This window comes from Oncorhynchus tshawytscha, linkage group LG09 (genome assembly GCF_018296145.1).
Source record: "Oncorhynchus tshawytscha isolate Ot180627B linkage group LG09, Otsh_v2.0, whole genome shotgun sequence".
NCBI classification, from domain to species: domain Eukaryota; kingdom Metazoa; phylum Chordata; class Actinopteri; order Salmoniformes; family Salmonidae; genus Oncorhynchus; species Oncorhynchus tshawytscha.
In genome coordinates, this window is record NC_056437.1 from 9,767,135 (window position 1) to 9,790,364 (window position 23,230).

The 23,230-nt window shown below is 46.8% G+C and overlaps 1 protein-coding gene across 11 annotated transcripts in view; it reads right to left on the reverse strand.

Annotated features, from left to right (window-relative positions):
• The window catches only part of nedd4l (NEDD4 like E3 ubiquitin protein ligase), a 112,654-nt gene that overhangs the window by 22,421 nt on the left and 67,003 nt on the right, over positions 1 to 23,230 (reverse strand). For 9 of the 11 annotated variants that reach the window (XM_042326486.1, XM_042326485.1, XM_042326484.1 and 6 more), the window contains 6 exons: positions 20,413 to 20,469; positions 15,001 to 15,135; positions 14,359 to 14,517; positions 8,154 to 8,354; positions 5,949 to 6,026; positions 182 to 236 (listed from right to left, as the gene is read on the reverse strand). In XM_042326486.1, the coding sequence (XP_042182420.1) occupies positions 182 to 236; positions 5,949 to 6,026; positions 8,154 to 8,354; positions 14,359 to 14,517; positions 15,001 to 15,135; positions 20,413 to 20,469 (685 nt within the window). The remainder of the gene's footprint in view (positions 1 to 181; positions 237 to 5,948; positions 6,027 to 8,153; positions 8,355 to 14,358; positions 14,518 to 15,000; positions 15,136 to 20,412; positions 20,470 to 23,230) is intronic. The other 2 variants (XM_042326482.1, XM_042326481.1) reach the window with 1 other exon arrangement.

The window sequence follows — 23,230 nt, forward strand, 5'->3', positions numbered from 1 at the left end:
GTTAGTAGAGCGCCAAAGAACGAGAGAGAGCAAGTGAGAAAGACTGAGCGAGAAAGAAATCGAGAAAGAGAGAGAAACACTGTCTCTTGAGGAAGAGAGATGGTCTTCAAGTATCCAAGAGAAAGAGATGAAAACAGTCAATACGTTAACACAGGTAGAGAGGCAGAGCCCTGGAACTTACTGTGGTCAATGTAGAAGGTCCTGCCATCTGCATGCACGCGTTCCTCCCAGCCAGGCTAGAGAGGAGAGAGCACAGTGAGTAACTGACTCAGACAGATGGGGGATGACAGACAGTAGGAGTGGCACCAGTTACACCTGGTAATACCAGCACATCCATCCAGACCAGTACACCATTGATACAGTGACCATCCAGACCGGTACAGTACACCACCATCGACACAGTGACCACAGTGACAGTGACGCAGCGAGCCACAAACACACTGACTGTCAGTGGGACAGAGAGAGAGAGAGCAGGCCAGGGGCGAGATTAGATTGGTCCACTAGCTTCAGTCTGACCCTGTCCCAGTCGGGTAGAGAGACGGCTGTGTATCAGGAGGAAGAACACCATACCTTTACTTCATATGGTGAAGACTGGGAAAATAAAAAGGGAGGTCACTCACATCATGCAGCAGACCAGAATAGAATAGAGTGGACCACTACCCTCCTCACCACCCTCCACGGGACCACTAACCTCCCCACCGCCCTCCACGGGACCACTACCCTCCTCACCGCCCTCCAAGGGACTACTGCCCTCTTCATTGCCCTCCCTGGAGACTACTGCCCTCTTCATGACCCTCCCTGGGGTCTACTGCCCTCTTCATGACCCTCCCTGGGGTCTACTGCCCTCTTCATGACCCTCCCTGGGGTCTACTGCCCTCTTCATGACCCTCCCTGGGGTCTACTGCCCTCTTCATGACCCTCCCTGGGGTCTACTGCCCTCTTCATGACCCTCCCTGGGGTCTACTGCCCTCTTCATGACCCTCCCTGGGGTCTACTGCCCTCTTCATGACCCTCCCTGGGGTCTACTGCCCTCTTCATTACCCTCCATGGAGACTACTGCCCTCCATGGAGACTACTGCCCTCCATGGAGACTATTAACATCCATGGAGACTACTAACATCCATGGAGACTACTGCCCTCTTCATTGCCCTCCCTGGAGACTACTGCCCTCTTCATTACCCTCCCTGGGGACTACTGTCCTCTTCATTACCCTCTCCCTGGGGACTATTACCCTATTCACTACCCTCCCTGGGGTCTACTGCCCTCTTCATTACCCTCCCTGGGGACTACTCCCCTCTTCATTACCCTCCCTGGGAGACTACTGCCCTCTTCATGACCCTCCCTGGAGACTACTGCCCTCCCTGGAGACTACTGCCCTCCCTGGGGTCTACTGCCCTCTTCATTACCCTCCCTGGGGACCACTGCCCTCCCTGGAGACCACTGCCCCTCCCTGGAGACCACTGCCCTCCCTGGAGACCACTGCCCTCCCTGGAGACCACTGCCCTGGGGAGACCACTGCCCTCCCTGGAGACCACTGCCCTCCCTGGAGACCACTGCCCTCCCTGGGGCTACTGCCCTCTTCATTACCCTCCCTGGAGACTACTGCCCTCTTCATTACCCTCCCTGGAGACTACTGCCCTCTTCATTACCCTCCCTGGAGACTACTGCCCTCTTCATTACCCTCCATGGGGACAACTGCCCTCTTCACTACCCTCCCTGGAGACTACTGCCCTCCCTGGAGGGGTCTACTGCCCTCTTCATTACCCTCCCTGGGGTCTACTGCCCTCTTCATTACCCTCCCTGGGGACCACTGCCCTCCCTGGAGACCACTACCCTCCCTGGAGACCACTGCCCTCCCTGGAGACCACTGCCCTCCCTGGAGACCACTGCCCTCCCTGGAGACCACTGCCCTCCCTGGAGACCACTGCCCTCCCTGGAGACCACTGCCCTCCCTTGGGGCTACTGCCCTCCATTACCCTCCCTGGAGACTACTGCCCTCTTCATTACCCTCCCTGGAGACTACTGCCCTCTTCATTACCCTCCATGGGGACAACTGCCCTCTTCACTACCCTCCCTGGAGACTACTGCCCTCCCTGGGGTCTACTGCCCTCTTTATTACCCTCCCTGGGGTCTACTGCCCTCCCTGGAGACCACTGCCCTCCCTGAGAGACCAGACCCTCCCTGGAGACCACTGCCCTCCCTGGGTCCACTGCCCTCCCTGGAGACCACTACCCTCCCTGGAGACCACTACCCTCCCTGGGGACTACTGCCCTCCCTGGAGATTACTGCCCTCCCTGGAGACTACTGCCCTCCCTGGAGACTACTGCCCTCCCTGGAGACTACTGCCCTACCCTCCCTGGAGACTACTGCCCTCCCTGGAGACTACTGCCCTCCCTGGAGACTACTGCCCTCCCTGGAGACTACTGCCCTCCCTGGAGACTACTGCCCTCCCTGGAGACTACTGCCCTCCCTGGAGACTACTGCCCTCCCTGGAGACTACTGCCCTCCCTGGAGACTACTGCCCTCCCTGGAGACTACTGCCCTCCCTGGAGACTACTGCCCTCCCTGGAGACTACTGCCCTCCCTGGAGACTACTACCCTCCCTGGAGACTACTACCCTCCCTGGGGTCTACTACCCTCCCTGGAGACCACTACCCTCCCTGGGGTCTACTGCCCTCCCTTCACTGCCCTCCCTGGAGACCACTGCCCTCCCTGGGGAGACCACTGCCCTCCCTGGAGACCACTGCCCTCCCTGGAGACCACTGCCCTCCCTGGAGACCACTGCCCTCCCTGGAGACCACTGCCCTCCCTGGAGACCACTACCCCAGACACTGAACATTGTGCAGTCTGGGGGGCTGAGTGTGGGCTGGGGGACTCTGATGGAGAATGAGAAGGGGGTGATGGGGGGGAACGAGCATAGAGAGAGGAGGGGGAGCGATGAGACAACAGTCATCCAACCATCATGCCAGTTATGAGAGAGAGATAGAGAGTGCAGTTTGCAGCACAGGGCATAGGGCAGGCAGTCACAGTAAGACAAGGCAGGCAGAGGGAGGCTGCGCTGTACGGTTGCATTCAGCACCAACCTCCTCTGGTAGGTTTGGTAGGGTCTGCCAGTAAGACGTCCCCCCCACGCCATGGAGAGAACAGAGAGAAAACAAACACACCACTAGCGCCAGGAAGCCTCATGTCATTTAGAAGAATAAGGGGTACAGCTACATGTCAAGTGTGTGCATTCTCCTCGAAGTGAGGGTTTGTCAAATTGTGAGAATTGCTTATACGTACGGATGTAACGATTCCCCGATAAGCACCGGTCAGTGGTACCACAAACAGATCGAAATGCGCCGGTCAGGAAATAGATTCAAACGTTACGAATTGCCTCTTAATTATGATTTTTTTTTGCTGCTCAAATTATTTTCTTTCAACCTTCAGGAAATACCTAATAGTTTGTGACAACTGCGTCTTCTCCGTCACTGTTAAACTAAGCATGTAATTACGTTGACAGTCATTGAGCTACAAGCCATTTTGCCGAACAACCCTAGTAATATCAGTAGCCCGGTCAAACAGCTCGTTGAGTGCAGCTTCGCATGCTGATCTATGAGAGCCTTATTTCTGATCTTGCACATCTGCTCGTCACCTTCAGCATTCAAATGATTGTAGAATGACTTGTTTTTTTATACCTTTATTTAACTAGGCAAGTCAGTTAAGAACAAATTCATATTTTCAATGACGGCCTGGGTGGGTTAACTGCTTGTTCAGGGCAGAACGACTGATTTTTACCTTGTCAGCTCGGGGATTCGATCTTGCAACCTTTCGGTTACTAGTCTAACGCTCTAACCACTAGACTACCTGCTGCCTGGTTGAGTCACAACCAATGTCATTTGCTAGGTTATTATTTTATCAAATGCGCTGTTGAAAATGGTGTTTTCCCGGGATAAAAGTAGCCATAAAAGTTAAAGCTATCTGCCTATACATGCTGATCTGGGCTTACATTAAATTCTATTTCGCTTGTTCAGGTTCACTATCAGCAATAGTTTTGGAAGTTTTGCTTGAAACAATCAGTATATAGGGTAAAGATGGTAAAAACATATATAAATATTGATACATCACTATTGCTAACACTTTTATTGTACACAAATGGGGACAAACTGAAAACATTTCCCCCTAACTGATAGTGGTATGGTAGATGCCCAGTTTCCCTTACACCATAAACATATAGATTAATAACACACACAGATCCAGCTCAGAGAGTCCCAGCTCAGAGAGTCCCAGCTCAGAGAGGCCCACCTCTGAGAGGCCCACCTCTGAGAGGCCCACCTCTGAGAGGCCCACCTCTGAGAGTCCCAGCTGAGAGGCCCAGAGAGGCCCACCTCAGGCCCACCTCTGAGAGGCCCACCTCTGAGAGGCCCACCTCTGAGAGGCCCAGGCCCACCTCTGAGAGGCCCACCTCTGAGAGGCCCACCTCTGAGAGTCCCAGCTCAGAGAGGCCCACCTCTGAGAGGCCCACCTCTGAGAGGCCCACCTCTGAGAGGCCCACCTCTGAGAGGCCCACCTCAGAGGGGCCCAGCTCAGAGGGGCCCACCTCTGAGAGGCCCAGCTCAGAGAGGCCCAGCTCAGAGAGGCCCAGCTCATTAGCTCCATCAGCAGCAGATTTTCATTTAGAATGGAAAATGAATGTGATTATGCAACAATTGTTTGTATTGCGTCAAACCAAATTGCATTGATTCGTTCCTCTAATCAAATCGCATTGATTCGTTCCTCTAATCAAACCGAATTGTTTCAACCTAAAATGTATGGTTCCTGTATCTTATCAGAGCCCATGTATCTAGATACGTATCGAATTGTCTTGAAAGGGAAAGATACACATCCCTACTTATACCTAGCCAGTGTCTTTAGAGCTACAGAGTTCCTAGGTAGTAGAGGCTAGTGAATGATTCACATTTGGAATTCAGCAATACTCTACTCTCATTCCACACTGTGCCTGCCCGGCTTGCTTCCTTCCCACACTCCAAAAACAAAAAGGTAACGTGTGCTTCCACTCCAAAGCTTTGCCAGGCCAGTCCATGACTTAAGCAGTTCTACAATAACAACCTCAAAAGGAGGACCAGGTATTAACTAGGTCTAGGACGATACCAGCTTTGCAATACTTTTCCCATGGCAACAATGAAAACACAAAGCTTATCGACACTCTTTGGTCCTTTAACAACCAGCTGTGCGTAAAATATGATGTGCTACAGCTGGGAAAAGAAAGAAATGGGACTCTGGATGACAACATAATGATGTTTGTTTCCAACATTAGGGCTGTTAATCTAAAGAAGTTATATCCGCTTTGTGTTTTGTTTCATTGCCACGATACAAAACAAGTATGGTGATACTGGTATCGTCTCGGCCCTAGTTATAATCTCAGAACGGAAAATTATTCCGAGCAACAACAATTAATGCTGCATATTTTGTACATTGATGATTTCGCCCCATTCTGTAAAGGTGATATGAAAGGTTTAATGTTGAAAAGAAATGTGCATTAAGATAATCCAGAGGAAAGGTGAGCTGGAGAGAACTTGGTCCTTCAGGAGATAAAGGGTTTATAAAGGGTTTATAGAAGGGTTCATGAAGGGTTCATGAAGGGTTCATGAAGGGTTTATAAAGGCGTTATGAAGGGTTTATAAAGCGGTTATGAAGGGTTTATAAAGGTGTTATGAAGGGTTTATAAAGGGTTTATAAAGGGTTTATAAAGGGGTTATAAAGGGGTTATGAAGGGGTTATGAAGGGGTTATGAAGGGGTTATGAAGGGGTTATGAAGGGTTCATAAAGGCGCTATGAAGGGTTTATAAAGGGGTTATGAAGGGTTTATAAAGGCGTTATGAAGGGTTTATAAAGGGGTTATGAAGGCGTTATGAAGGCGTTATGAAGGCGTTATGAAGGGCTCAAAAGAGGTTATAAACTGTACTTACAGGAAGAGGCCCCAGGTCACCAGGTTCCAGAGAGGCTTTTGTTCTCATGTGGACTGGATACTTCAACCTCGGGTCCTCCTGATAGGGAAATAGAGGAAGGAGAGAGAGAGGAAGGAAAGAGAGGAAGGAGAGAGAGAGGAAGGAGAGAGAGGGAGGCGAGAGAGAGGAAGGAGAGAGAGCGGAAGGAGAGAGAGCGGAAGGAGAGAGAGAGGAAGGAGAGAGAGAGGAAGGAAAGAGAGAAGAAGGAGAGAGAGAGGAAGGAGAGAGGGAAGGAGAGAGAGAAGAGAGAGGAAGGAGAGAGAAAGGAGAGAGAGAGAGAGGAGAGGAAGAGAGAGAGAGGAAGGAGAGAGAGGAAGGAGAGAGAGAGAGAGAGAAGAGAGAGAGAGGAGAAAGAGAGAAGGAGAGAGAGAGGAAGGAAAGAGAGAAGGAGAGAGAGAGGAAGGAAAGAGAGAAGAAGGAGAGAGAGAGGAAGAGAGAGGGGAAGGAGAGAGAGAGAAAGGAGAGAGAGAGGAAGGAGAGAGAGAGGAAGGAGAGAGAGAGGAAGGAAAGAGAGAGGAAGGAAAGAGAGAAGAAGGAAAGAGAGAAGAAGGAGAGAGAGAGGAAGGAGAGAGGGGAAGGAGAGAGAGAGAGAGACTGACTATGTTCAGATCTAAATAATCCAATATGCTGTCAATTTGACACAGGAGGGGCCAATCATTTCATTTCAGATAGATAACTATCCACACAATCTTTATTAACCACACAAAAATAAATGTCCCCACCTCGCTTGGGAAAAAAACACATTCAATACAATCTCTCCTACTACACTCGAATTGATTACATTTCTTAAGGAGGTCTAACTACTGTATATTGGGGCTGACGAAATGAGATTGAGCTAATTGTTTTTGATACTACCTTTGTACACCTGAGGTCGCCATCGCGCCCTCTAGTCAATACTGTAGACTAGAGCTGTTAGCTGTTGGCTCAGACACTTTGTTTTTAGACCAATGGGTCTGAGCAGAAAGCTTCTTTTTAGGCTGTTCATCAACTTGGCAGAACATCACCAATTTGCATTGATCAACAGTCTGTAAATATGACAGATTTATCCAACCAGCTAATGTTCTATAGTCCTTGGGCAGGTCAATACTTAAAAAAAAAAGTACTAACAGTCATAAGAACATAAAACAAAATGGTTTGCATTATTACCAGACAGCAGCAGATAACAGGGCCAAGGGGCAGGACCAAGGGGAAGGGGCAGGACCAAGGGGCAGGGCCAAGGGGCAGGACCAAGTGGAAGGGGCAGGACCAAGGAGAAGGGGCAGGACCAAGGGGAAGGGGCAGGACCAAGGGGAAGGGGCAGGACCAAGGGGAAGGGCCAAGGGGAAGGACCAAGGGGAAGGGCCAAGGGGAAGGGGCAGGACCAAGGGGAAGGGCCAAGGGGAAGGGGCAGGACCAAGGGGCAGGACCAAGGGGAAGGGCCAAGGGGGGGCAGGACCATGGGGAAGGGCCAAGGGGAAGGGCCAAGGGGAAGAGCAGGACCAAGGGGCAGGGCCAAGGGGCAGGACCAAGGGCAGGAAGGGGCAGGCCAAGGGGGAAGGGGCAGGACCAAGGGGGAAGGGGCAGGACCAAGGGGAAGGGGCAGGACCAAGGGGAAGGGCCAAGGGGCAGGGCCAAGGGGAAGGGCCAAGGGAAGGGCCAAGGGGCAGGGCCAAGGGGAAGGGCCAAGGGGGCAGGGCCAAGGGGCAGGGCCAAGGGGAAGGACCAAGGGGAAGGGGCAGGACCAAGGGGAAGGGCCAAGGGGCAGGACCAGGACCAAGGGGAAGGGCCAAGGGGCAGGACCAGGACCAAGGGGTAGGACCAAGGGAAAGGGCCAAGGGGCAGGACCAAGGGGAAGGGGCAGGACCAAGGGGAAAGGCCAAGGGGCAGGACCAAGGGGAAGGAGCAGGGCCAAGGGGAAGGGCCAAGGGGCAGGACCAAGGGGAAGGGGCAGGGCCAAGGCCAAGGGGAAGGAGCAGGGCCAAGGGAAAGGGCCAAGGGGCAGGACCAAGGGGAAGGGGCAGGGCCAAGGGGCAAGGCCAAGGGGAAGGAGCAGGGCCAAGGGGAAGGGAGTGTATGAGGACTGGCTGATACTGTACAATAGCAGTAGAACCAGTAGCTGCAAGACGATGATGAAAACAAAGAAGAGGGAAGACGAAAGAAGAATTAGAAGTAGCAGTATCATCTCACCCATGTGGTGAGCCTGCTGTTGTGGTCAATGAAGAAGGGTCTTCCGTTGGGTGCTATCCTCATCTCCCACCCCGGGGGCAGGAAGCTCTGCTGGGACTGATGTCCTGATTTTGGGGAGCTGTAGGGGGAGGGCTGGGGGGACTGGGGGTTGGAGAGGGTGTCCTTCACCGCCCGACGCACAGCTATGTTGTTGGCCGCCCCCTAGAGTAGGACAGAACCCAACGGAACAGATTAGAATGTGACGGACGGACCCATTTAGACTTGGATGTCTTTAGCTCCTGTGTGTCGCACACAAAGGAAATTCCTAGCAACTAGCAACAATTTGTTGCACGGAAAAAGTTCTGATTTCTAGTCTTAACTTCCTAATCACTTTTAAAGCAAATATGTTCAACTTAATTAGGCCAGTACCTACACAACCCTAAAAAAAACATTATCTTTCTGCTCCTTGATGATATCTGACTTTTAATACGAGAGAAAAAGGTTGTCTTAATTATTCTGTTATCTCCTATGAAAAATGTAAATGACCACATTGACAATGAGGACTTCACCTCAATCTACTCTCTCCGTCAGTCTGAGAAAAAACACCTCCCCAGTCCCTCCTCCCTCTTCCAATCTTTAATTAACTCTCCTTCCAGTTGACGTGAACAACCTTGTTCACATGATTTCCAAGCTAATACAGCATCATAATTACATATGACCTAAGGCCTATTAGTGTAATTAACTGTGGTCTTTAATTGCTGTAATAAACAAACAAGTCTAGAGGGAGATTACCACCTGATCCCCCACTCCTTTTCATGTTCTTTTAGCTTGAGGTTTTATAATACAATTAATGACGCATCTGATAATGAACAGTATTTAAAATCCCGTAAGAGAGTCTATCGACGCACCCATGCGTCAATCTAAATAAGTAAATCCACATCAAAAACCCAGCAGTTTAAGCTAGAGAGATGTTTTCTTTTGCATAGGCTGTGTCTTAAAATCCACCGGTATCACCGCCTCCCGCATCTGCAGTGAAAGGTGGCAAGGCTAGAACAGTGTTTGTCACACGAGACATCTGGAAAAATCAGTCTTCTACAAACTTTTTCTGTGAAAAGACGAGACTCTCACGAACACCGTTTTGCTCTATGACCTCCACAAGCATCAAGGGACTAGTCTGAAGTCGGTACAGCCTCGCCTGCCAACTTCTCTCTGTAGCGTCCAAACAGTTTGGGCTACACACTAATATGACCCCTATGTGGAAAGTTGAGTCTCTCACGAACACATTTCAGTTGTTTTACTCTAGAATGCCCAAAAGTCTCACAAGACTCATCTTAAAGTCCCCAGTACCTGCATAAAAAAATGAATGGAAGTATATGGAGATAGTTTAGTGACAAAAAAATAGAGTTAAATACATGTAAAAAAATATATATTTATACAGTGCATTCGGAAAGTATTCAGACCCCTTGACATTTTCCAAATTCTGCTACATGACAGCCTTATTCTAAAATGGATTGTTTTTTCCCCCCCTCATCAATCTACACACAATGACAAAGCAAAAACGACTTTATTTTATTTCTTGCTATTTTATTAAAAATAAAAACCTGAAATACGACATTTACATAAGTATTCAGACCCTTTACTCAGTACTTTGTTGACACACCTTTGGCAGCAATTACAGCCTCGAGTCTTCTTGGGTGTGACGCTACAAGCTTGGTACACCTGTATTTGGGGAATTTCTCCAATTGTTTTCTGCAGATCCTCTCAAGCTCTGTCAGGTTGGACGGGGAGCGTTGCTGCACAAGTATTTTCAGGTCTCTGCAGAGATGTTAGATCGGGTTCAAGTCCGGGCCACTCCAGGACATTCAAAGACCTGTCCCGAAGCCACTCCTGCGTTGTCTTGGCTGTGTGCTTAGGGTCGTTGTCCTGTAGGAAGGTGAACCTTCACCCCAGTCTGATGTCCTGAGTGCTCTGGAGCAGATTTTCATCAAGGATCTCTCTGTACTTTGCTCTGTTCATCTTTGCCTCGATCCTGACTAGTCTCCCAGTATTTGCCGCTGGAAACATCCCCACAGCATGATGCTGCCACCACCATGCTTCACTGTAGTGATACTGCCACCACCATGCTTCACCGTAGGGATGGTGCCAGATTTCCTCCAGATGTGATGCTTGGCATTCAGGCCAAAGAGTTCAATCTTGGTTTCATCAGACCAGAGAATCATGTTTCTGATGGTCTGAGAGTCTTTAGGTGCCTTTTAGCCAACTTCAAGTGGGCTGTCATGTGCTTTTTACTGAGGAGTGGCTTCCGTCTGGCAACTCTACCATAAAAGGCCTGAATGGTGGAGTGCTGCAGAGATGATTGTCCTTCTTGAAGGTTCTCCCATCTCCCATTGTCCTTAAGCCATTTTGCCACAACTTTGGAAGTATGCTTGGGGTCATTGTCCATTTGGAAGACCCATTTGAGACCAAGCTTTTAACTTGCAAACTGATGTCTTGATATGTTGCTTCAATTTATTCACATTATTTTCCTACCTCAAGATGCCATCTATTTTGTGAAGTGCACCAGTCCCTCCTGTAGCAAAGCAGCCCCACAACATGATGACGCTACACCCGTGCTTCACGGTTGGGATGGTGTTCCTCGGTTTGCAAGCCTCCTCCTTTTTCCTCCAAACATAATGGTAATTATGGCCAAAAAGTTATCAGAGGACATCTTTCCAAAAAGTACGATCTTCGTCCCCATGTGCAGTTGCAAACCGTTGTCTGACTTTTTTATGGCGGTTTAGGAGCAGTGGCTTCTTCCTTGCTGAGCGGCCTTTCAGGATATGTTTTTTTGTCGATGTAGGACTCGTTTTACTGTGGATATAGATAGTTTTGTACCTGTTTCCTCCAGCATCTTCACAAGGTCCTTTGCTGTTGTTCTGTGATTGATTTGCACTTTTCACACCAAAGTACATTCATCTCTAGGAGACAGAACTCGTCTCCTTCCTGAGCGGTATGACGGCTGCGTGGTCCCATGGTGTTTATACTTGCGTAATATTGTTTGTACAGATGAACGTGGCACCTTCAGGTGTTTGGAAATTGCTCCCAAGGATGAGCCAGACTTGGAGGTCTACTATTTTTTTTTCCTGAGGTCTTGGTTGATTTATTTAGATTTTCCCATGACGTCAAGCAACGAGGCTCTGAGTTTGAAGGTAGGCCTTGAAATACATCCACAGGTACACCTCCAATTGACTCAAATTATGTCAATTAGCCTATCAGAAGCTTCTAAAGACATGACATCATTTTCTGGAATTTTCCAAGCTGTTTAAAGACACAGTCAACTTAGTGTATGTAAACTTCTGACCCACTGGAATAGTGATACGGTGAACTATAAGTGAAATAATCTGTCTGTAAACAATTGTTGGAAAAATTACTTGTGTCGTGAACAAAGTAGATGTCCTAACTGACTTGCCAAAACTATAGTTTGTTTACAAGAAATTTGTGAAGTGGTTGAAAAATGAGTTTTAATGACTTCAACCTAAGTGTATGTAAGCTTCCGACTTCAACTGTAAATCAGGTTAAACTGGGATATGACTAAAGAGTTAATCAGGGTGATTTTTCCACAAATAGACGGCTTAGACTAAGGTTTTTATAACACAAAAAGACCATTAAAAAAAGGACAATAATCGTTCAAATCACAACATTCCCCTGAATATAAGGCTAAGAGCACACACGCGCATTCCGACACACACGCCGACACACACGCATTCCGACACACGCGCATTCCGACACACACACGCATTCCGACACACACGCATTCCGACAGACACGCCGTGATGAGTGAGGTTAACCTGATAGGGCCAACAGCTGCTAACCTCACTTCATCACGATTATGTAACATTTCAACATCACCCGAACACAGGTCACCGACACACCTTCTAGATGACCCAAAGAAACGCCGCTCTGGTTCTCTCCTTCCGCCCGGATATCTAACACCTTCTATACTCTATTGGTAATGAAACATTGTCAAATCAAGTGGTGGCAGAAATCAGAATGTGTCGTTAAAGACAATCTTAGAAAAGAAAAACAATTCCACTGCCACCGAGTTCTCCGAAAGCATATCATCAACACATTGAACTGAGAATATATATGTGTCATCTCTTAAGAAGCATTGGCAGGGAAGCCTAGTGGTTAGATCGTTGGACTAGTAACCGGAAGGTTGTGAGTTCAAACCCCCGTGCTGACAAGGTACAAAGCTGTCGTTCTGCCCCTGAACAGGCAGTTAACCCACTGTTCCGAGGCCGTCATTGAAAATAAGAATTTGTTCTTAACTGACTTGCCTGGTTAAATAAAGGTAAAATAAAATAAAAAATCGTAATAAAAAGGTATTTCTCAGCCACTTCCTTTCCACACAGTGTATACAAATGATTCAATACCACAATAAGGCAAAGGGTTTGACAGACAGAGAAATAACAGAGTGAGCTTTGTCCCACATATTCCCATCCAGCCCGAAAACTTGCTTCATATATTAAAGCAGCAGAACCACTCAATCTATTGTGACATAACGTCTTTTAGATGAGGCCGACAAATGCAATAATGGGCTGTGTAGACTGTCACATCTGTGATTGTGGACTCTGGGAAACAGATTATCTTTTCGGGAAGATCAATGAAGACACTTCCTTCAGCCCATAGCCTGGGGGGGGGTTAACGGACAGGGGATGTAACAGAATACTGATGTGTGGTTTATTAAGTCACACATTAGAGCCGTTCAGTCCACCACATAATATTACCCTCTCTTACATTCGGTGTCCTTTGGCCGACTGCATCCGGTGACCAATAAGGAGGGCTGTGCCCTACTGTCACAAGCCTAGACCAATCACAGGTAAACTTGTCACATGGAGAATAAATAATGCGTTCAGTGCATCTCATAGCAGATTAGTCATGACCAACTTCCAGGACAGGGTCCTGCATCCATAAGCTGTGGAGTTTCAGTCCATTGCCTGGGCTGCATATGAATGAATCTCTCCCTCCCTCCCCTATGGAGTTTCAGGCCATTTCCTGGGCTGCATATGAATGAATCTCTCCCTCTCTCCCCTATGGAGTTTGTCCATTGCCTGGGCTGCATATGAATCTCCCCCTCTAGCCTATGGAGTTTGTCCATTGCCTGGGCTGCATATGAATCTCCCCCTCTAGCCTATGGAGTTTGTCCATTGCCTGGGCTGCATATGAATGAATCTCTCCCTCCCTCTCTAGCCTATGGAGTTTGTCCATTGCCTGGGCTGCATATGAATGAAACTCTCCCTCCCTCTCTAGCCTATGGAGTTTGTCCATTGCCTGGGCTGCATATGAATGAAACTCTCCCTCCCTCTCTAGCCTATGGAGTTTGTCCATTGCCTGGGCTGCATATGAATGAATCTCTCCCTCCCTCTCTAGCCTATGGAGTTTGTCCATTGCCTGGGCTGCATATGAATGTGTCTCTCTCCTTACGTCCCAAATGGCACCCTATTCATGATGTACTACCAGAACACAATATGGACTATGTAAGGAATAGGTTGCCATTTGGGATGTAGCCTTAGTTAACTCTGGAGAGATCACACCTTGAGGAGATTAGAAAAGGGAAAAGATGTGTCCCTGATCATAGCTAAGCCATGCCAAGCCTCACCATGGTTCAACAAATCAGTCAGACTTCAGCACTTTGAAATCCATTATTATATTCAGATGACTGAAATAAATGACATTGCTTGAAGGTAGTGGTGTTTAAAAATAAAATGTCAGCTTCAAAATGATCTTCAGATGAAAGATGCTCTCACAGCGTAACACGAGGTTAAACTGAAGGTGGTGAAAGTACTGACAGAGAAGGAGTAAATGAGGTAAACAGCATTACAACGGTCAAGGGACGAGAAGGACAGAGAACAGTGGCATGCAGCAGAGTGGTACTGAACCTGAAAGACAGAAAGAGGAGACAGACAGGACAATGATAGAGGCTGAACCTGAATCAGAGACGAAAGGTAGAACATGAGAATGTTAGACGGGAGGAGAGCAGATGACGGAACAGAGAATGTTAGACGGGAGGAGAGCAGATGACGGAACAGAGAATGTTAGACGGGAGGAGAGCAGATGATGGAAAAGGGGAGGGAAGAAAAGTGTTGTCTAGAGGGCGGGTAGGGTAGTGGTGGGGCGCTCTCATCAGTTAGATAGATAGGAGAGATTGAAGTAAGGAAGTCCTACAGGACAGGCTGGATAATCTCACCTCTAAGGGGGAGGACAGGGTAACGGTAGGGGAACTGAGACTACGGGCGCGGCGTATTTGCGGTTCAATCAGATGACTATTGTTGTTGGCTGAGGAAGAGGTGGAGGCGGCTTCAGCTGCAGCGCCGGAGTCAGAGGTACTCGCTTCGTCTTCAGTGTGCTGTCAGGGAGAGACTTTTTTAGTTAACACAGGTAGAAGGAGGAACAAGGCTGTGTGTGATAGACAGATGAAAACGTGAGGGAAGTTACAGGGTAAGGAGATGATCGGGCAGAGGAGAGATCATCCAATGTGTGTAGATAGAATGCATGAGATACACGCACACCACTTTAAATTTCCACTGAAATCTCCCATTCATCAATACTTACGAGTTACGTGCACATTTCAAGTTAGTATTTGGCACATAGTAAGAAACAGAGGAAGAGAGGGAGGAAGATGGACACACACTCAAGGTGACCTGAAGTAAGGCATGCACCCAGAGCCACACTTTAAGACAGGACGGCAGGAAGAGGGGGACAAAGAGAACAGTGGATGTTGTACCCAGGCACAGAGAAATGCCCCGATGGAATGAGGACAGAAGAGAGAAGAAGGAGTAAGCCCAGGCCCATGCAGTCTCTCCGTGCACCAGGTGAGGCCTCTAAGTACCTGGAGGATAGGCTTGGTCCAGGTGGTGCAGCGGTTGTTATGATTGACGTAATACGTGCGTCCCTTGGCGTCCTTCCTCTCCTCCCATCCTGGAGGTAGGCCTGGTGTGGTCAGGGCATAGGCTGTCGACTGAGACTGAACCAAGCAAGAGAAGCAAATGTTATTCGGGCAGGACAATATGGCCACCTGGAAGAAACTTGTGTGTAAACTGTATTTTTATTTTTTTTACACATTGATAAGAAATATAGAAACAGTGGGAGTGGGAGTGGCTTATTGACAACAAAAAAACAGTACTGCAGTACAACAAGTAGCCTAGTACTATTGTACTACAATACTGCGGCTCCTCAGAAACTCACAGAAGCAGGCCAGCAGAAGCAGGACAGCTTTAGAAAAAACAAACACACAATGACAAACAAACCACATAGAACAGCTTTCAAACCTGACATACAACCTAACATATGTAGTAAGACTCAGTCAAACATACATACAACCTAACATATGTAGTAAGACTCAGTCAAACATGCATACAACCTAACATATATAGTAAGACTCAGTCAAACATACATACAACCTAACATATATAGTAAGACTCAGTCAAACATGCATACAACCTAACATACAGTGCCTTGCGAAAGTATTCGGCCCCCTTGAACTTTGCGACCTTTTGCCACATTTCAGGCTTCAAACATAAAGATATAAAACTGTATTTTTTGGTGAAGAATCAACAACAAGTGGGACACAATCATGAAGTGGAACGACATTTATTGGATATTTCAAACTTTTTTAACAAATCAAAAACTGAAAAATTGGGCGTGCAAAATTATTCAGCCCCTTTACTTTCAGTGCAGCAAACTCTCTCCAGAAGTTCAGTGAGGATCTCTGAATGATCCAATGTTGACCTAAGTGACTAATGATGATAAATACAATCCACCTGTGTGTAATCAAGTCTCCGTATAAATGCACCTGCACTGTGATAGTCTCAGAGGTCCGTTAAAAGCGCAGAGAGCATCATGAAGAACAAGGAACACACCAGGCAGGTCCGAGATACTGTTGTGAAGAAGTTTAAAGCCGGATTTGGATACAAAAAGATTTCCCAAGCTTTAAACATCCCAGGGAGCACTGTGCAAGCGATAATATTGAAATGGAAGGAGTATCAGACCACTGCAAATCTTCCAAGACCTGGCCATCCCTCTAAACTTTCAGCTCATACAAGGAGAAGACTGATCAGAGATGCAGCGAAGAGGCCCATGATCACTCTGGATGAACTGCAGAGATCTACAGCTGAGGTGGGAGACTCTGTCCATAGGACAACAATCAGTCGTATATTGCACAAATCTGGCCTGTATGGAAGAGTGGCAAGAAGAAAGCCATTTCTTAAAGATATCCATAAAAAGTGTTGTTTAAAGTTTGCCACAAGCCACCTGGGAGACACACCAAACATGTGGAAGAAGGTGCTCTGGTCAGATGAAACCAAAATTGAACTTTTTGGCAACAATGCAAAACGTTATGTTTGGCGTAAAAGCAACACAGCTCATCACCCTGAACACACCATCCCCACTGTCAAACATGGTGGTGGCAGCATCATGGTTTGGGCCTGCTTTTCTTCAGCAGGGACAGGGAAGATGGTTACAATTGATGGGAAGATGGATGGAGCCAAATACAGGACCATTCTGGAAGAAAACCTGATGGAGTCTGCAAAAGACCTGAGACTGGGACGGAGATTTGTCTTCCAACAAGACAATGATCCCAAAACATAAAGCAAAATCTACAATGGAATGGTTCAAAAATAAACATATCCAGGTGTTAGAATGGCCAAGTCAAAGTCCAGACCTGAATCCAATCGAGAATCTGTGGAAAGAACTGAAAACTGCTGTTCACAAATGCTCTCCATCCAACCTCACTGAGCTCGAGCTGTTTTGCAAGGAGGAATGGGAAAACATTTCAGTCTCTCGATGTGCAAAACTGATAGAGACATACCCCAAGCGACTTACAGCTGTAATCGCAGCAAAAGGTGGAGCTACAAAGTATTAACTTAAGGGGGCTGAATAATTTTGCACGCCCAATTTTTCAGTTTTTGATTTGTTAAAAAAGTTTTAAATATCCAATAAATGTCGTTCCACTTCATGATTGTGTCCCACTTGTTGTTGATTCTTCACAAAAAATACAGTTTTATATCTTTATGTTTGAAGCCTGAAATGTGGCAAAAGGTCGCAAAGTTCAAGGGGGCCGAATACTTTCGCAAGGCACTGTATATAGTAAGACTCAGTCAAACATACATACAACCTACCATATATAGTAAGACTCAGTCAAACATGCATACAACCTACCATATATAGTAAGACTCAGTCAAACATGCATACAACCTAACATATATAGTAAGACTCAGTCAAACATCCATACAACCTACCATATATAGTAAGACTCAGTCAAACATGCATACAACCTAACATATATAGTAAGACTCAGTCAAACATACATACAACCAAACATATATAGTAAGACTCAGTCAAACATGCATACAACCTAACATATATAGTAAGACTCAGTCAAGCATGCATACATACATACAACCTAACATTCAGTGCATTCGGAAAATTATTCAGATCACTTGAACTTTTCCACATTTCTTTACGTTACAGCCTTATTCTAAAATGGATTCAATTATTTCCCCCCCCCCCTCAATCTACACACAATACCCCATAATGTCAAAGCAAAAATAGGTTAAGAAATTATTGCAAATGTATTAAAAATATATTTTTTAAATAGCTGTATCAGATGACTCAAAATTGAGCTCAGCTGCATCCTGCTTCCATTGATAATTTTTTAAATTCTTTATTTAACCTTTATTTAACTGGGCAAGTCAGTTAAGAACAAGTTCTTAATTACAATGACGGCCTACACCGAACCAAACCCGGATGACGCTGGGCCAATTGTCTGCCACCCTATGGGACTCCCAATCACTGCCGGTTGTGATTCCATCTGGAATCGAACCAGGGTGTCTGTAGTGACGCCTCAAGCACGGATGCAGTGCCTTAGACCGCTGCGTCACTCGGGATTGGAGTCCACCTGTGGTAAATTCAATTAATTGTTCAGTCCATTGCCTGTCTATATAAAGTCCCACAGTTGACAGTGCATGTCAGTGCAAAAACCAAGCCATGAGGTTGAAGAAATTGTCCGTAGAGCTCCGAGACAGGATTGTGTCGAGGCACAAATGGGGAAGGGTACCAAAAAATGTCTGCAGCATTGAAGGTCCCCAAGACCACAGTGGCCTCCATCATTCTTAAATGGAAGAAGTTTGGAACCATCAAGACTCTTCCTAGAGCTGGCCACCCAGCCAAACTGACCAATCAGGGGAGAAGGACCTTGGTCAGGGAGGTGACCAAGGACCCGATAGTCACTGACAGGGCTCCAGAGTTCCTCCGTGGAGATTGGACAACCTTCCAGAAGGAAAACCATCTCTGCAACACTCCACCAAATCAGGCCTTTATGGTAGAGTGGCCAGATGGAAGCCACTCCTCAGTAAAAGGCACGACAGCCCACTTGGAGTTTGCCAAAAGGCACCTAAAGGACTCTCACTCAGACCATGAGAAATAAGACTCTCTGGGGTCTGATGAAACCAAGATTGAACTCTTTGGCCTGAATGCCAAGCGTCACGTCTGGAAGAAACCTGGCACCATCCCTACGGGGAAGCATGATGGTGGCAGAATCATGCGGTGGGGATGTTTTTCAGCGGCAGGGACTGGGAGACTAGTCAGGATCAAGGGAAAGATGAACGGAGCAAAGTACAGAGAGATCCCTGATGAAATCCTGAGCACTCTGGAGCAGGATCTCAGACTGGGGCGCCGGTTCACCTTCCAACAGATCAACGACCCTAAGCACACAGCCAAGAAAACGTAGGCGTAGCTTCGGGACAAGTCTCTGAATGTCCTTGAGTGGCCAAGCCAGAGCCCGGACTTGAACCTGATCGAACATCTCTGGAGAGACCTGAAAATAGCTGTGCAGCAACGCTCCCCATCCAACCTGACAGAGCTTGAGAGAATCTGCAGAGAAGAATGGGAGAAACTCCCCAAATACAGGTGTTCCAAGCTTGTAGCGTCATGGCCAAGAAGAATCGAGGCTGTAATCGCTGCCGAAGGTGCTTCAACAAAGTACTGAGTAAAAGGGTCTGAATACTTATGTAAATGTGATTTCAGTTTTTTATACATTTGCAAACATATCTCAAAACCTGTTTTTGCTTTGTCATTATGGGGTGGTGTGTGAATATTGATGAGGGAAAAAAACGATTTATTTTAGAATAAGCCTGTAACGTAAGAAAATGTAGAAAAAAAGGGGTATGAATACTTTCCGAATGCACTGTATATAGTAAACCACACTTAAAACTTACATACTGTACAACCTAACATACATAGTAAGACACTCAAACCTTACTGTGCAACCTAACATACCTAAGTAAGACACTCAAACCTTACTGTGCAACCTAACATACCTAAATAAGACACTCAAACCTTACTGTACAACCTAACATACCTACGTAAGACACTCAAACCTTACTGTGCAACCTAACATACCTAAGTAAGACACTCAAACCTTACTGTGCAACCTAACATACCTAAATAAGACACTCAAACCTTACTGTGCAACCTAACATACCTAAATAAGACACTCAAACCTTACTGTACAACCTAACATACCTAAATAAGACACTCAAACCTTACTGTACAACCTAACATACCTACGTAAGACACTCAAACCTTACTGTGCAACCTAACATACCTAAGAAAGACACTCAAACTGCTCATTACAGACTAAAATACATCCCAGGCGGTGATGATGTGTGGACCTATCAGGGGAGCAGCAAACACAACCACACGCACATACATGTACAAATTCACAGCCACTGAACGTCGTATGAAGAAATGTATATACACTTATTGACTTGGTACGTGAGCTGAACTCTCCCATTGAGGGGTCACAACACAGAAGCAGGAGGGGAAACGGGTGGTCTAGTCTCCAGTCTCTAAGTCCTAGCTTCTTAACCACCAGCTTGATACATAACGCTTGTGAGGAGGGAGGGGGACAAAACTAAAATGGTGCAGAGGGAGAGGATATTCATATGGCAGAGGTGCACTGATGTACAGCAGGTAGATAGATGTACAGTATATAGAATGGGACAACACTGATGTACAGCAGGTAGATAGATGTACAGTATATAGAATGGGACAACATTACTGATGTACAGCAGGTAGATAGATGTACAGTATATAGAATGGGACAACAATGATGTACAGCAGGTAGATAGATGTACAGTATATAGAATGGGACAACAATGATGTACAGCAGGTAGATAGATGTACAGTATATAGAATGGGACAACATTACTGATGTACAGCAGGTAGATTTGGACAACATTACCATGGGCTCCTCAACTCCAGTGACTGTTAGAGCTCTGGTTCTTCTGGTCTGGGAGCTCTGCTGGTAGAACACAGCTTTCTTTAGAGGGGGAGGCAGGGGGGGGCTGATATGACCAGTGAGGGGGAGGGGGCTGGGACAGATATGACCAGTGAGGCTGAGGCAGGGGGAGTCAGGGACAGATATGACCAGTGAAGCTGAGGCAGGGGGTCAGGGACAGATATGACCAGTGAGGCTGAGGCAGGGGGTCAGGGTCAGATATGACCAGTGAGGCTGAGGCAGGGGGTCAGGGACAGATATGACCAGTGAAGCTGAGGCAGGGGGTCAGGGCCAGATATGACCAGTGAAGCTGAGGCAGGGGTCAGGGCCAGATATGACCAGTGGGGCTGAGGCAGGGGGTCAGGGACAGATATGACCAGTGAGGCTGAGGCAGGGGGTCAGGGACAGATATGACCAGTGAGGCTGAGGCAGGGGGGGTCAGGGACAGATATGACCAGTTGGGCTGAGGCAGGGGTCAGGGACAGATATGACCAGCGAGGGTGAGGCATGGGGGTCAGGGACAGATATGACCAGTGAGGCTGAGGCAGGGGGTCAGGGACAGATATGACCAGTGAGGCTGAGGCAGGGGGGGTCAGGGACAGATATGACCAGTTGGGCTGAGGCAGGGGTCAGGGACAGATATGACCAGCGAGGGTGAGGCATGGGGGTCAGGGACAGATATGACCAGTGAGGCTGAGGCATGGGGGTCAGGGACAGATATGACCAGTGAGGGTGAGGCATGGGGTCAGGGACAGATATGACCAGTGAGGGTGAGGCATGGGGGTCAGGGACAGATATGACCAGTGAGGGTGAGGCATGGGGGTCAGGTAGGTGATGTGTGGAGGAGCAGGAAAGACTGACATGGGGAAGGAGGTGACTCTAGAGTCAGAGAGTCCAGGGGGTGAGGTGGGGGACAGTAGGAGTACAGCTGGGTGAGGAGTGTAGCCATGCTCAGGGGGGATAGACTCCTGTGATGGTAGGGACAGGAGACATGGAGCATACCCAAACAGCTGACCACACAGGAGGAGAGGTGAGGGAAGGGGCACATGGAATCAGATTACCGTGGGTGGATTATAGTTGTGGATTATCATTGTTTGATTGGATTACGGGTTGAGAGTGAAGTAGTATATAAACAGCTGAATAAAAAGCTTTCAATTTGAGAAATCTGGAATTGTTTGAATGATTATTGTTAATGGATGCAAAAAGGCAATAAGTGTTAAGCTTTTTCTTCTTCTTTGAGAATCATGTGAGATGGATCTGACTAGCGCCACAGTTGTTGATGACAGTAGAGCACCAACTCACACAAGAGAGTGGAATGCAAAGTGAGATAACATTGGCTGAGTGGGTGGGTAGTGTTAAGGAGAACTAGTGTGACTGATCTAGTAGGCTACAGGCACAGTCACACCAAATAACTGTGGGACTCTTTCTAACCCTTTCCCAATGCTTTTTTCCCCCCCATTATTGGCGCTCACCCTTCACTACGCCAGGTCGCAGTTGTAAATGAGAACTTGTTCTCAACTAGCCTACCTGGTTAAATAAAGGTGAAATAAAAATAAATAAATTACTGACACTCACCATTTTCTTTGTCATTAGCAACAATAACCCTTTTCTTTGTCATTAGCAACAGTAATCCTTTCCTTAGTCATTAGCAACAGTAACCCTTTTCTTTGTCATTAGCAACAGTAACCCTTTCCTTAGTCATTAGCAACAGTAACCCTTTCCTTAGTCATTAGCAACAGTAACACTTTCCTTAGTCATTAGCAACAGTAACCCTTTCCTTAGTCATTAGCAACAGTAATCCTTTCCTTAGTCATTAGCAACAGTAATCCTTTTCTAGTCATTAGCAACAGTAACCCTTTCCTTTGTCATTAGCAACAGTAATCCTTTTCTTAGTCATTAGCAACAGTAATCCTTTTCTTTGTCATTAGCAACAATAACCCCTTTCTTTGTCATTAGCAACAATAACCCTTTTCTTTGTCATTAGCAACAATAACCCTTTTCTTAGTCATTAGCAACAGTAACCCTTTTCTTTGTCATTAGCAACAATAACCCTTTTCTTTGTCATTAGCAACAATAACCCTTTTCTTTGTCATTAGCAACAATAACCCCTTTCTTTGTCATTAGCAACAATAACCCTTTTCTTTGTCATTAGCAACAGTAAACCTTTTCTTTGTCATTAGCAACAGTAAACCTTTCCTTAGTCATTAGCAACAGTAAACCTTTCCTTAGTCATTAGCAACAGTAATCCTTTCCTTAGTCATTAGCAACAGTAATCCTTTCCTTAGTCATTAGCAACAGTAATCCTTTCCTTAGTCATTAGCAACAGTAATCCTTTCCTTAGTCATTAGCAACATTAACCCTTTTCTTTGTCATTAGCAACAATAACTTATTTTTTTGTCAATAACAATAACTCTTTTGATACGCCTTATGGAGCAACATGGAACTACATCGCACTCTTCACTGCATTTAAGACATAAGCCTACATTTCAAAAAGTACAAAACAAAACACTTTTGCTGCCAAATAATGAACCAACAACCAACATTTCCTCTAAGCTGCGAGCGTGCACATGCATGCAGCTCCCCAGGGACTGCCATGCAGAAGAAATATCAGCCCGCGCAGAGAACAACGAAATTGAACTTCACACAGCTTTCTAGACTTTTCCCCCGTTAGTTAACACCAACAACGATTCTCTTTACTGTGGGAATTGTGATCGAATCAGCGCAATATTTGCCACTTTCAATGCAACATACCAACATTTTTAAAAAACTATGCAAGACTTAC